At 34.7% G+C, this 13,704-nt stretch overlaps 1 protein-coding gene across 1 annotated transcript in view; it reads left to right on the top strand.

Annotated features, from left to right (window-relative positions):
- The first annotated feature begins 6,705 nt into the window (after positions 1-6,705).
- LOC118266728 (CAD protein) overlaps positions 6,706-13,704 on the top strand; it is a 32,710-nt gene continuing 25,711 nt past the window's right edge. The window contains 2 exon segments of the mRNA XM_035580241.2: positions 6,706-6,852; positions 9,674-9,812. Of these exon segments, the coding sequence (XP_035436134.2) occupies positions 9,684-9,812 (129 nt within the window). The 5' untranslated portion in view covers positions 6,706-6,852; positions 9,674-9,683.

The following is a 13,704-nucleotide window of genomic DNA, read 5'->3' as shown; positions in this document are numbered from 1 at the left end:
GTGTCCACTCCATGGTAATCGCATTTCACTTGGATATGTTCCATAATTCCATTGTACTATTTGAAATCTACTAGATGCCGAGCTTTCCTTTTAAATTATTATGTATATGCTTTCTAGAGTAGAGGATGTTATAGAAATACATTTCTCTTTCCAAAATATTCTTTTGAACCCATTGATATGAAAATGTGTAATAAATAGGCGTTGGGCACCCATTGCAGTTCAAAGCAATGTCTTTATCGCTCTTTAACTAGAAATTGGAAAAGTCATTAGCAAGTCAGTTATTCTAACAAACTGACGTGTAAGTATATAGCTTTATTATCGACCATTGATGGCCTATATTATCGACTTTTCATAAGTAAGAACAATGACGCGGAAGACAATATTTCTCGACCTAATTTCCAGAACAAAAAGTCTATCGATAGATAGTTACTGTGAGAAAAGTGTTTGCACTATGATGTATGTTACGCGCCCTGTGAACTTTTATAATATCAGTGTAAGAGGAGAGAAAGCCGCGAAAGATGTTTCACTTGCGTTTAATAGGTAATCGAGTTTTTCCAGTTAGCCGAAAATGCGCGGCTACCTATTACGTAGTAGTGAGAGTGAAAAGTGTGTGTGTAATAAAAATTCATGGATTATGATATTTTTGTATTTTATGTAGGTATAGGTACATGCCAAAAATATCTATTCTATACATACAATAAAATCGTAGAAAAGTGCTGTCTGTACATTGAAAATAAAAATAAAAAAAATAGCAGGGGTTATTGTTATGTCGATGTCGAACCCAAAAATGTAATTAACTTTTTTTTTGTCTGTTTGTCTGTTTGTCTGTTTGTCTGTTTGTCTGTTTGTCTGTTTGTCTGTGTGTCTATGCGCGCTAATCTCAGAAACGGCTGATCCGAGTTGGATGCGGTTTTCACGAATATATTGTGGTATGCTTCAATTTACATTTAGTGTTTGTTTCATGTCAATCGGTTCATAAATAAAAAAGTTATGTCAAATTAAAGAATCACGTCGAACACTATTCTATGCTTATACCATTAATCTCCGCAACTATTTGACGGATTTGGTTGAAATTTGGTACAGATATAGTTTAGAACCTTAGAAAGGACATAGGATAGTTACATTCATTTGGTTGGGTATCGGCCGAGCGCTTCGGTACTATCGTAAAAGAAGTGTATTATCAGTCGTATGATTATTTGTCTGTAGTGGTCCTGCTGTTTCGTATACCTATTCTAAATAAATTGGTTTCGTTGTATTTGTCAATTAATAAGTTTATTTGTTGGGTTTTCCTGGTTTTCTGGTTAAATTATTTAACGTAGGTTTAGTTTGATATTGATTATTAGTAGTTACTGTAGTTAGTTTTTTTAATAAAATTGTAAGTCTAATTTATTATTTAATTAGATAGATTAGATTTAAGTCGTTTCTTTTAAATTATTTAGTTTAAGCTTGGTTATTATAGCATAGAGGATAGGTTGTAATATATTTTCTTTTTTAATTGTTATAAATTCGTAATTCGTAGCTTTCTTTAGTTTTAAGTTAGTTTTCATCTTAAGTTGGGAAAGATTATAATATTTCTTTAGTTTAAGTCCGTTTTTTAACTATTTTTTTCAATGCCCTAAGTGAGTATACATCTATTAAATTCAAACGCAGAGCTCATTATGTTGATTTTTGAAGAGTTCCCTGGAATATCTTCTACATCTCATTTTTGAAGAGATTCCGCGAGATCGGGAACTATGTGGTTAAAACCAAAAATTTGCCGGAAGTCACTATTCCACGCGAACGAAGTCGCGGGCAAAAGCTAGTATTAAATAAATAAGGTAAGGTAGGAAATAATAATACTGTATTTCCACCACCTGTGTACATAATGGATGCATTTAATAATAATCATGTGTCACACTTGATACTAAAATTAGGAATAAAAGGATACATAAATTTCTGTACCTAAGTTTAAAAGGTCAAGTGAATTGTCGCTAGTTCAATACATACGTAGGTCCAAAATACTTATAAAACGATGAAAATATGTATCTACTTGTTTATCTGAATATGTAATTAGAAATTAAAGATTCTCATGTTTCCATTTCACTTTATAAATTAAACTTTATCTGTTTCATCTGTTTCTACAAAGATAAACAAAATAGTTAAATAGTTCTTGCAAATACATTTATTTTATAAATCACTTTAGAATTATCTTTACAGTGATTTTAAAACTTCTCGACCAAAAAGGAAGTAATATTTTATTCCGTTATCAAATATATTTTTAATTTATTATTTTAGTCTAAAAAGGATAACTCAAACAAGGAATGTGTGCATCAAGATGTGTATTATATCGTCATAGTTTTGATTTATGCATATTTTTTTAATCATATACAGTCTTACATTTTGCATCTACGCGTATATAGAATTACAATGTATTTTAAAATAGTGGTATAAATGAAAAAGTTACTTGTTCCGCTGAGTCACTTTGAAAGCTGTCCATCATATGGATTTATGAATGCTAGAGACAGCCTTACTGAGTTTTTTTTTTTAATAATGTAGGTCAGTTTGTCTGGCTTCTTCCTGGAATCAGTTATGTCAGTTACTTTTATTGGAAAACTGCAATGCATATAAAATGGGTTATTGCATATATAGTTAGTGGAATCAATGGAAGACATAAACCTGCATTCTCTGATAGATATTGGGTAGAAATATACAGTAGTTGGGGCAAAGTTACAGGAGAGAAAAGAAGGATATAAATAAAATAAGTTCTTAAGGGTAATAAATAATGTTAATTTTCGTACTTAATAGAATCAGGTACTTAAGACCCGCACCTACCCATTGACCTCTTTGATTCTACGATAGCCTGGCAGTATAAATGTAAATCTTCTGCATACAGATGAAATGGGAGAGGGGAGTAGATAGAATGCCACCTTAAAGGACGCCAACCTGATCTGCTGATGCCTCTGAAGGTAAGAAAACAATCAGTTCAGTCTTTTATCACAGATAGTAAGATGGGACGGGATGGTCAAAATGATATCATGACTGGCCATATCTAAAGCGTATATTTACATAATAAGAAAATAATAATAATATAAAGAATAGTTAGCCAACACCAAAACGGTACACACTCACTTTGGTGTCCTCAATTCCTATCATTAGTACTTGAGACGGGATATTTACCGTGTTTATTTATGTCTATAAGTGTCCGAATGTCGTTGGCAATAAACGAACTAGAAATATTGGAAACGCATAGACATAAAGAAACAAGTTCTAAGTGTTAGTAACTATATCGGTTTAAAAACTTATATCCTCAATTCCTGTCCTATCATCGTTAGTTTAAGAACAGACATAGGTAGGCTGTTTAAACAAACCGAAACAGTTGTTTATGGACACAAGCTCAGAGCTTAGACAGGAAGGAAGGATTACGTTTGGACGGAAGTAAGAAAAGTCCCAAAATAATAGATATACTTTCAAACCCGTCTTTATACTTAACGCTCTAATTTTTACGTTAATTATCTATTTTAGCATTTAAAATAATTAGCAAATAGTTTTTGAAACTAAAACTAAAGTAAAAATATTAATTTTAAAAGAGTATATTCTGTTAAAATAATATTCGGAGAAAATCTTGCTATCTGATTAAAATCATGGCCATGAATGAAGAATAGCTTTTCTAAATTTACTTTTCTTAATATATGTAATAATATATATTTCTTAATATTAACATTTAACTTACTCAGTCATAAAATCTTATCTGGATATTATGTATTGAACAGACCCACACTTACGATGGCCGGAGATCGTCGCGTGATCCCCGACGCCAAGACCTGTGCCTAGAGTGTCTTCTGCGACGCCTGGGGCGTGTGGAATTCGTTCCCTCACGCGCCCCGTCTTCACCTTAGCGAGCATGACTGCTTCTCAAAAGGAGGAGATGGCATCCTAGTTCCTGTCGCCCGCACCATAACCTAAATCAGAGCCGAACGCGTGAGGTCGCCGTCGCCGACTTCATCCTTGAGAACACGACGGTGCTCACCCAATGCAGGTCACACCACCACCGTATGATCCATCGTGTCCTTCGGGCGGGTCTCTAAGCTCTAAGGTATGATTTTATACAAATATTGAATGCTAGTAGACGGAAACAGGATAAACTAATTTATTCAGGAATTTAAACAAGATATTGTAATCTCATGGATCATCCTATGATCACAGTAATTAATGCACGCGGCGGTGTTAATTGCCCACAATGATGAGTAATAACTACCTAGGATTCATGCATACCTACTTGTTTTGTCTTTGTTTATAAGTACGATATGTACCTAGCATATTATGTATATGGAAGTTCAGAGATATCACAAAAATCCCAACCAATAAAAGATGTTTTTAATAATAATCTTTAATAAGTATTTATGATAAAAGTTCAAAGACAACATGAAAAACCCCAACAATAAAAAATCTAGTGATTATGAATTATTTACACATTATTACCCACTTACTTACAGCAGCAGTAATTTTGGGTCTGGCTGGACTCCTTACGAATTTCTTTACAAATTATATGAAATGTACGAAAGTGAGAGTGAATTAAAAAAATATAAAAGAAGTATTTATCTCGTCGTCTCTGCGTCTGAGCCGCTACAAAATAATTATGTAGATTTGATAGATAGCAAGAAGTTGTCTTCTGTTGTGATTGGTGGACTTGGATGGGTCCTTATGTAACAATTTTTTTCCATGTATAGCATAACAGGGACATTGAGTAACACTTTGAATTATAATCTGGTTCTTTAAATATCAAGCAGTACCAAGCAGCTGCGTCAGCGGACGACATGGACTTAATATAAAAATGTTTTCTATTCTGATCCTGTCATCATCATTATTTAGTATTGGTGCTACCTGAATAATTCAATACCATGTGTTTACTTTGTGAAAATCTCACATACTTTCCGAACGTGATGTATGTAATATCATTGACACCTACGGGAATAATTTTTTTATGTCAATAACGTCGGCATTACCTACCATTCCATATCATAAATCGATCCGCGAGATTTGTGATTGTCTAGTAGAAATTGTGAACATTGCCGCTAAGTTGTTTATCGTACAAACTCGGCTCATTATTTGAGACCTAGCGACGACACTTTTACTGTAATAAATCACCTAGTTTCACTATTATAACTTGTATACCAACGCAAGGGGAAAATATTACTTGGTGCTATATATTCCCCAGGTATTTTAACTTTTATGAACGACTGAATCTGAGAACCTGACAATTTGAAAAACGTTTTCGGCTTTTCTCCGATTAGCAAGTTCATATTCATTTATTTGCTTTCCACAATGTATGTATGTACACAGATGTTTTAGTCTCAGGTACGAGTAAAAGTGACAATTATGGACCCAGTTTGGGCTCAACAATTTTAAGGATATAAAAACTTAGGCCTAAAATATAAATTTACGTGTTTGCATAATCCATAATATTAATATATTAAAATCGTAATTTGTATATGTTAGATAATATCTTAGATTGACTGCACGATTAGTGTAGTGTATGTTCAACCGGCTGCCGCGCAATTTGTAGCGGGTTCGATATCCGCACGGAGCAACTCTTTGTGTGATCCATAAATGTTTCTGGTCTGGGTGTCATGTGTATGTGAACTTTATGTTTGTAAACGCATCCACAACACAGGAGAAAATCTTAGAGTAGGGGCAATGTTTTTTAAAAGTAAATAAAAATATTGGTTTCTGTTTTAGTAATCTAGTTGAGACTAATTGAGACTAAATTCATTTAATATACTACGTTTAGTTACGTTACATTCTCTATTTACCGTGGCGTGTCCAGTTGCCTAGTGAGTGTGCCAACTATTGTTAAAACTCATTCGTAATTTTTATACCGAACAGATTTACTTTAATACTTTCTAAAGGGCTAAGGTACAAAGACAGATATTGTAGTCTGGAATCACACATGCGGTGGTTTTTGTGGGACCAGGGGTGAAGCAGTTGCTAGTCTTATATAGAAGAAAATTGATTATTGAATATGTATCTTTAATTTTTTACATATTTTAATATGGTGAAGTGTAATCAGTGAAATATAAAAAAGAGTTACGGTAATTAGGCAAAGAACGCCGAATTGAAGAATGTTCGAACGTTTTCCTGGCAACCTGTAATTACCATCAACGTCATTGAATATGTAAGTTGAGTGAGACGAGACGTCGGCATCATTATAATAGTATGTGACCTTACTCTTTCACTATAAAATATTTACCCAACCACTAGCCACGTCGTTTTCTTTATTTTGCGTGTAATTATCTACGAATGACGGTATGCGAATGTAATGTGTGTGCATGCAGACGTTGATGAGCACGGGAACATTTTTACCTGTAATTAGGTACATCTACCTAGTGGTTTAAAAGTTCTGTGGTTAGTTTGCAAAAACTTTGTTTTATTTAAATAAAGTATGTGTTTCCAGGATCGTAAACTAGTTATTTAGTTTGTAGTAAATGCATTTTAGTAATAAATACATGAACACAACTATGTACACAACGTTAAATATTATGTTATATACATATAACTTAACTAGAACACTTTGAACGTTAATAGGACAATAAAATATCACGAGTATTTATTTATAGATAAAAACAACGTAAACAATAAGAAACTATCAGCTTATCGGCACATTTCGTACGAATTCATAGCAATACAAATAATTTAAATAATTACAAACAGATACAAGGAATTTAACAAATCACTTTTATAATCTGCATTCGAAACACATGTGCCTGTGTGGTCACAGGTTCAAAATCAGCGAGTATCAGAGGGAGTGCCGAGGCGAGCGGTCGTGCTGTGGCGAGCGCTCGAGTCTACCGTGTAAATAAAACACGCCATCCACAGGTACTTGTGCGCTCTAATAACCTACCTAGTTACTAAACCACTGGCGAACGATTGTGCCTCGCTCCTCGGGGTCAAGACAGTTCACTGCCAGCACAGCTAGCCCACGAGGGTCATTGCCGCTACATCCAGCATACATCAGGTACACGTATATTTATTTGCATGCCGACTGTGTTCGGATCATCCCACAAGACATGTATGATTGATTGACAATGCGCTCACGCTCACACCAGTCGTCCCATAGTCTTGCACACTCTTGTCTGGACCACGGTGATCAGTAGTGTGGACAACGGTCACGAGTAATGTGTACGCATGGCAAATTATCAAAATGTTTTTATAAATATGTGTACAACTAACATTTATATTTAAATGTTATAAAACTTTTCGCAACCAGATTGCCAAAGGTCAAGTCTTGGTTATTATAATGTTGACCTCTAAACAATAATATGAGTAAAAAACTCGCAATGATGAAAGTGAAATATTAAAAGGTACACTATAGTTGTTAGTTAAAGCTTTACTTAGTAAAAATAACTTAAAAAATTATGCAAAATAACAATTGTAACGGAGCTATTTGTTGCATTTTTAGTAAAATTACTTATGCAGCATACTGCAGCACATAATTAGCATACGTTCCATAGAATAGATATGTGTTACAAAAACTTTGCATTAACATTATTATAATACTAACAAAATGAATTTTAGCAGAAATATGAAAAACATTTAAAGAGTCTGTGAGAATATAAATTTTCTGGTAAAGCAGGTATTTAATTAATAATTTTTAGTCATTTTTTAGATAATGTGTATAAAGCAAATATTAAAGACGTATTAAGCATAAACAATGGTATTTAGTAACTAAAAATATACAGTTAATCGTTTAACAAATAATTTGTTTTTAAACAATGGGCAATCATCTTTAGTTTTAGCATAAAATTTTAGTGAGTACAATTTTTTAAACTTGACGATAAGTACAAACGTATGCAAGATTAGTTATTATTCAAACTAGGCAACTGCCTGCTATGAATAATTTTAAAGTTAACGTTCATTGAACGTTAAATGGTAATAGGTTACCAGATTGTGAAGAACCAGGTGAACAAAATTATTAAGACCCTTCTTTGAAACAAGAACTCAAGTTATAAATTTAAGATATAGGTACAATAATTAAATATCTGTATTGATTCCATCAATTGGGTTACTATTGTGGTTACTATAATAAGTAAGTATTACTATAATAAGTTACAATAATTTTATTGTAACTTTATTTATGTATATATTGGACTAATTAACGTATGTATGTTCATAAACAAAGGGTTGTCCTTAATGTCGGCTATAAAAAATAAAGTGACTGTACTTTACACAACTGTGTAGAAATTGAACTATTTTTCTTTGTTTAACGTCATAGCATATCTACGTACAATGAAATTAATAAATTAGTCATCTAACTTTTGTATTAAAACAAAATATAGCATATCTACGTACAATGAAATTAATAAATTAGTCATCTAACTTTTGTATTAAAACAAAATAGATGTTTTACAAATATGTAATTAAAATTCTGAACTTCTGAAGTTAAGTGAGCAGACGATTTGGATCCTATTTGTAAGTTCTACAGATCAGGTTCTCATTTCATTCCTACTAAACTGAGATTTGATCGTCTGCAACCTTGTATAGTCCTTCATATTTCTGAGTTCGATCTGAGGTGTTGTCTCAGTAGTGAAGCAATTAATCCAACTAGGAATGAGAAAGTAACTTTCTCATCACAGCTGGAACTGATATCTGGTTAAGACACATTCTATCTTTTTTGTCGTAATTGATTTGAACTGCAGACGAGAACAGGAAATTATTTTATACAACGCACATGTACTGAGCATTATTTATCCGTATTTGACTGTTTGATTTCATGAGCAAATTCAATTTATACTTTTGCTTTGTTGGTACGGTAACAAAACAAAGATTTTTAAGAGGTATTGTTTAAAATAGGCACTTTTAACAAGACTTTGTTAGATTTGGCATTATGAAATAAAACTAAGTCTACTTATCAAATTGCAGAGGTATTTATTGTAATACTATAGGAGGTATGTGTCACCTGCAGGTGTAAGCCAGTGAGGGTTGGATTTTTTTGTAATACCTAATATCTATAGTTTGTTCCAACCACTCAAGCAAAACGATTACAAAACGTTGCATGCGAAATGTATCCAAAAGACCTTTGTGCTTGCTTTTTGCCGACTTTTTGTTACTGACTACGTGTCTTTTAGGCATTTTTTAACACTTTATCCGGGCATTCTCTATTTCATAGTCGTAGTTATTTTCTGTTCGAAAAGTAATTTATCATTTAATTTTTATTTATGATAAAAGTTATTATCGTTTATTCAAATATATGATGGTTATATTTAAACTTCTTTCACACGACCTACATACATAGATCTGCCAGATGATAATGTCATAGCTCTAAAGATAGTTAGCCGTTGTTGTCTATTAAAAGAAATACTATCAGTAAGGTATCAGGAGTCAGGATACAATAAAATTAATATAAAGTCATAATGTTTCTGAGCCAATTATTGTTTCTTAGTAAACCCCAAAAGTCAACAAACAAAAATATTCACCAGATTTGTGTGCGTGCTGTGAACATGTAGCTGTGTAAGTAATTTTAAGCAAAACTTAATTTTGAGTAAAACCCAAATAACCACGTCTTTTTATTATTTCATTTATCATACAACCCATACAGGGGAGAAATACATATTGCATCACATTGCAGAGTTTCAAGGAGATCTTAAAGAAATATTTTATTAGTTTTGTTTTTTTTTAATACAATTTATTTGCTTTTCAGGATAGTCACGATGCGACGGGCATTATTGATAGCAGCATCACTATGCGTCATTGTAAACAGCTACTCAAGCGCACAAGCTTTCGATACGTTTGAGCCAAGTGTCATTCAGGTAGGACCAGCGCCAAGATCCGCCTCAAAGGTAAAGAAATTATAACATGTTTCCCTTTTATATACGATATCTTTAAAAAAAATATAAAATGAAATTTACTTTTTTATACCGACTCATCTTACTAATATTAAAAATGCGGATGTTTGCGAGTTTGTGTGTATGTTTGTTACCCAATCACGTCAAAACGGCTGAAGGGATCGGGAAGAAATTTGGAACAGGGTTTGATTATGGTCTGGAATGAAAAATACGTTACTTTTTGACGCACGGGAACGCGGGCAAAGCCGCTGGCAGAAGCTAGTGATTTAATAAATACTAAACGCCAACTATATTGATAATTGATCGGCACTAAGAATTTATTTATAGCATTCATATTATATGAGAAGAGGAAAATTATATGCTTAACAAAACTGAATGTACCATTAGAGGTCAATGTGTCAATGCCATACTACTTAACCTGCCGAAGAAGTTATAAATGTCGACCCATCAAATATGAAAAAAAATATTAATTTTATTTTATATTAATGTACCTGACTACTTTCTCTATATTTGAAGAAAAACTAAAAGTCCTGTCGTTTGAATCATAAATAACACAAATATAAATTTCTTGAAAAGTTATTAGTTATTTATGTCAAACAATGTAGGTACTATACAGCCAACTGGTAGACAATGGTGAAAGAAGGCCTTCTGATAGCCCAACAAAATAGATAATAATGTAACTTGTATACTCGTAGGTACTCTAATACAATAGATAGAAACAAAATAGATATTCCACACATTTTGTTCTCAACACTATAAATGTTTACAAAAGTTCATTTAACTAGAAGTAATCATCAAAATTCATCCACAAACAGCGGAGTAATCGAGTAACATACGCATATACAAACAAAATAACATAATCGTATAAGAGCTGGCAACGTTTTTGAGAGAGCATTTCAAGAAGGCCAGTTTTTAGATATAGTATGTCTCTCACTCTCCCAGACATCATACGGGCTATCTGGCACCTGGTAGTGGTTGCGTTCACCAGTGCGCATCGCATTTGTACAGGTAACATTTCAACTTTTCTAACCATTTTCATTATATTTCCGAAACTGTTGGGCTAACATAGTTGAAACTTTGTAGGTTGATGTGTTTCGGTAATTGCTATTCGAATTTTGAATAAAAATTAATAAATTTAATAATTTAAGGGGGCCACTCCATACATGGAACTGAATCACAAAAATATTTTTTTCAGCTTACAATGCCGTGATTGGTGTCTATGGATAGATCTTTAAAAAAGATGTTAAGGTTCCTAAAGCCGTTTTTCGTCAAAATCAATCGTTTGAAAGTTAGACGCTTCCAAAGTGGAAAAATGAGTGTCCTCCCCCCTCTAACTTTTAAAATAAGAGAGTGAGAAAACTAAAAAAATATATGCTGTAGATTTCAATAGATACTAACAACGAAAATTGGTTTGAACCAGATATTATTATTAGTTTTTAAGAAATAAAACATTTTCAAAAACCGCAAATATTTTTTTTTTTTTTTTTTTTTTTTTTACATTTAATGGGTCGACGTTTGGCCGCTATCTCACCTGATGGTAAGTGATGATACGGCCTACGGTGGAGCACGTCTGCCCATAAGCAACCTATTCACTCGGGCCTTGAAGACACCCAAGTTATACCCATCAGGAAACACAGACTCCGGCAAGGAGTTCCACTCCCTAGCAGTTCGCACAAGGAAGCTTGAAGCGAAGCGCTTCGTGCGAGTGGGTGGGATATCTACCATGAAGCGGTTACGCCTCGCCGATTGTCTTGTGGTTCGATGATGAAAAGGACTAGGGGGAATCAAGTTGTGCAATTCCCCCGCACACTCTCCGAAATGTATCCGGTAAAAAACGGAAAGGCTTGCGACCTTGCGCCTGTGTTCAAGGCTTTGAAGCCGGGCCTCCACAAGCGCATCGTCATTGATGAGCCTCTTGGCACGCCTTTCAATGTGTTCGAGCGCATCCAGCTGGTATTTGGCCGAGCCGTTCCAAAGGTGAGAACAGTACTCCATACATGACCGAACCTGCGCTTGGTACAGGCTCAGCAGTTGTTTCGGTGTGAAGTACCGTCTCACCTTCGAGAGGATACCCAACTTCCTACCAGCCAGATGCGCCTTCGACTCTATATAAGAGCCGAAGTTAAGCGTTGGCGATAGAGTTACGCCCAGAAGCTCAAGACGATCCGCTACCGGAACGGACACATTTCGGAAAGTCGGAGCCAGCGGGAATTGACTCCGTTTGGCAGAGAATAGACACGCCTGGGTTTTGGTAGCGTTGAACTTGACCAAGTTGGCGTCACCCCAATCGGAAACCGCCTTCAAGGACGAGTTCAACCGTTCGACCATGGATTCTCTTTGAGACCGGATCTGTGTTCCGCTACTCCGCGCATCGGACACATACCTTTCAACAACTGTGCTGTCATCTGCATACCCAAAGATACCGGGCTTAAGCAGGTCGTTGATGTGCAGCAAAAAGAGCGTTGCTGAAAGTACTGACCCCTGAGGGACTCCGGCGTTGATGCCAAATTGGTCAGACGAGCAGCCATCAATGACTACTCGAATTGACCGATCCCTCAGGAAGTCTGCAATCCATCTGCACAGATCAGCGGGAAGTCCATATGCAGGAAGCTTGCCGATAAGGCTGTCGTGCCAAACCCTGTCAAAGGCCTTCGATATATCGAGAGAGACCGCTATTGCCTCCCCGTGCTTCTCGATGGCCTCGCTCCAAATGTGGGTGTAATAACTTTGTCGTTCATACAAACACTATGTAAAACCAAGTTATTTTATAACTTTTATATTATGTCATCTACTTACTGTTACGGAACCCTTCACGAGCGAGTCCGACTCGCACTTGGCCGGTTTTCTTACTTAAATAACATTATACAAAAATTTCAGCCATACTAAAGTAATTCATAAAAAAAATCAGAATTGGCGCTTGGCATAGCTTAAACAACAATAAAAATGCCTGGCAATAATAGATTCATGCTACTATAAGTTCAATAAAAATAATAATAATAAAAAATAACTTCTTAAATGGTTTGAAAAGTTGAAATGTTACCTGTACAAATGCGATGCGCACTGGTGAACGCAACCACTACCAGGTGCCAGATAGCCCGTATGATGTCTGGGAGAGTGAGAGACATACTATACCTGAAAACTGGCCTTCTTGAAATTGTTGTTTTTTCGACGTTGCTAGCTCTCGTACCATAACAGATACAGACGATTTGAGAACCTCCTCCTTTTTGAGAAATAGGTTAGTTACACTGTGACCAATTCCAAAATACTCGATTTATTTATAGCATCAAAATATATTGTAATGCAAAATGTACAACAAAGATGTGTAATTTAACGGCTAATTAAAATTGAGCAGCGTATCACTATTCGACATTCGACATAAAATATAAAAACAATACAGTGGTAATATACATAATATGCATGAGTATGACTGTGTAGCGGATAAATACTAAGTACAAAATAATATGTACGGGTGTGAGAAAACCATGCATGCAACACATGTTTTAAGTGTGGGAGACCCATGCTTCGGCATGAATGGGCCGGCTTGACCGGACTAATACCACACAGCCTGACAGAAAACCGACGTGAAACAACGCTTACGTTGTGTTTCATTGTGGGTTCCCAATAGGTAACGTTTCTGATGTTTGAATGCTTAGCATCAGGTAATCAGTCAGCTCGTTTACCGGATTATAACATAAACAAATATATAATCCGTTTTAATATTGTAACATTCAGTTGACGTATTGTCTCTGTGAGTGTGTGGTAAACTTAAAAACGATTGCACGAATCATACAATTTTACCAAAGAAAATCACGAAGACCGTGAGAAAATTTCCAATTTACAGAAATGGTGAAATTCGGCAATGCAAAGCCGAATCGTACCTATTTTT

This window comes from Spodoptera frugiperda, chromosome 23 (genome assembly GCF_023101765.2).
Source record: "Spodoptera frugiperda isolate SF20-4 chromosome 23, AGI-APGP_CSIRO_Sfru_2.0, whole genome shotgun sequence".
Taxonomy (NCBI): Eukaryota; Metazoa; Arthropoda; class Insecta; order Lepidoptera; family Noctuidae; genus Spodoptera; species Spodoptera frugiperda.
The sequence above is the reverse complement of the archived record's forward strand: the minus strand, read 5'-3'. Positions and strand labels throughout refer to the sequence as shown.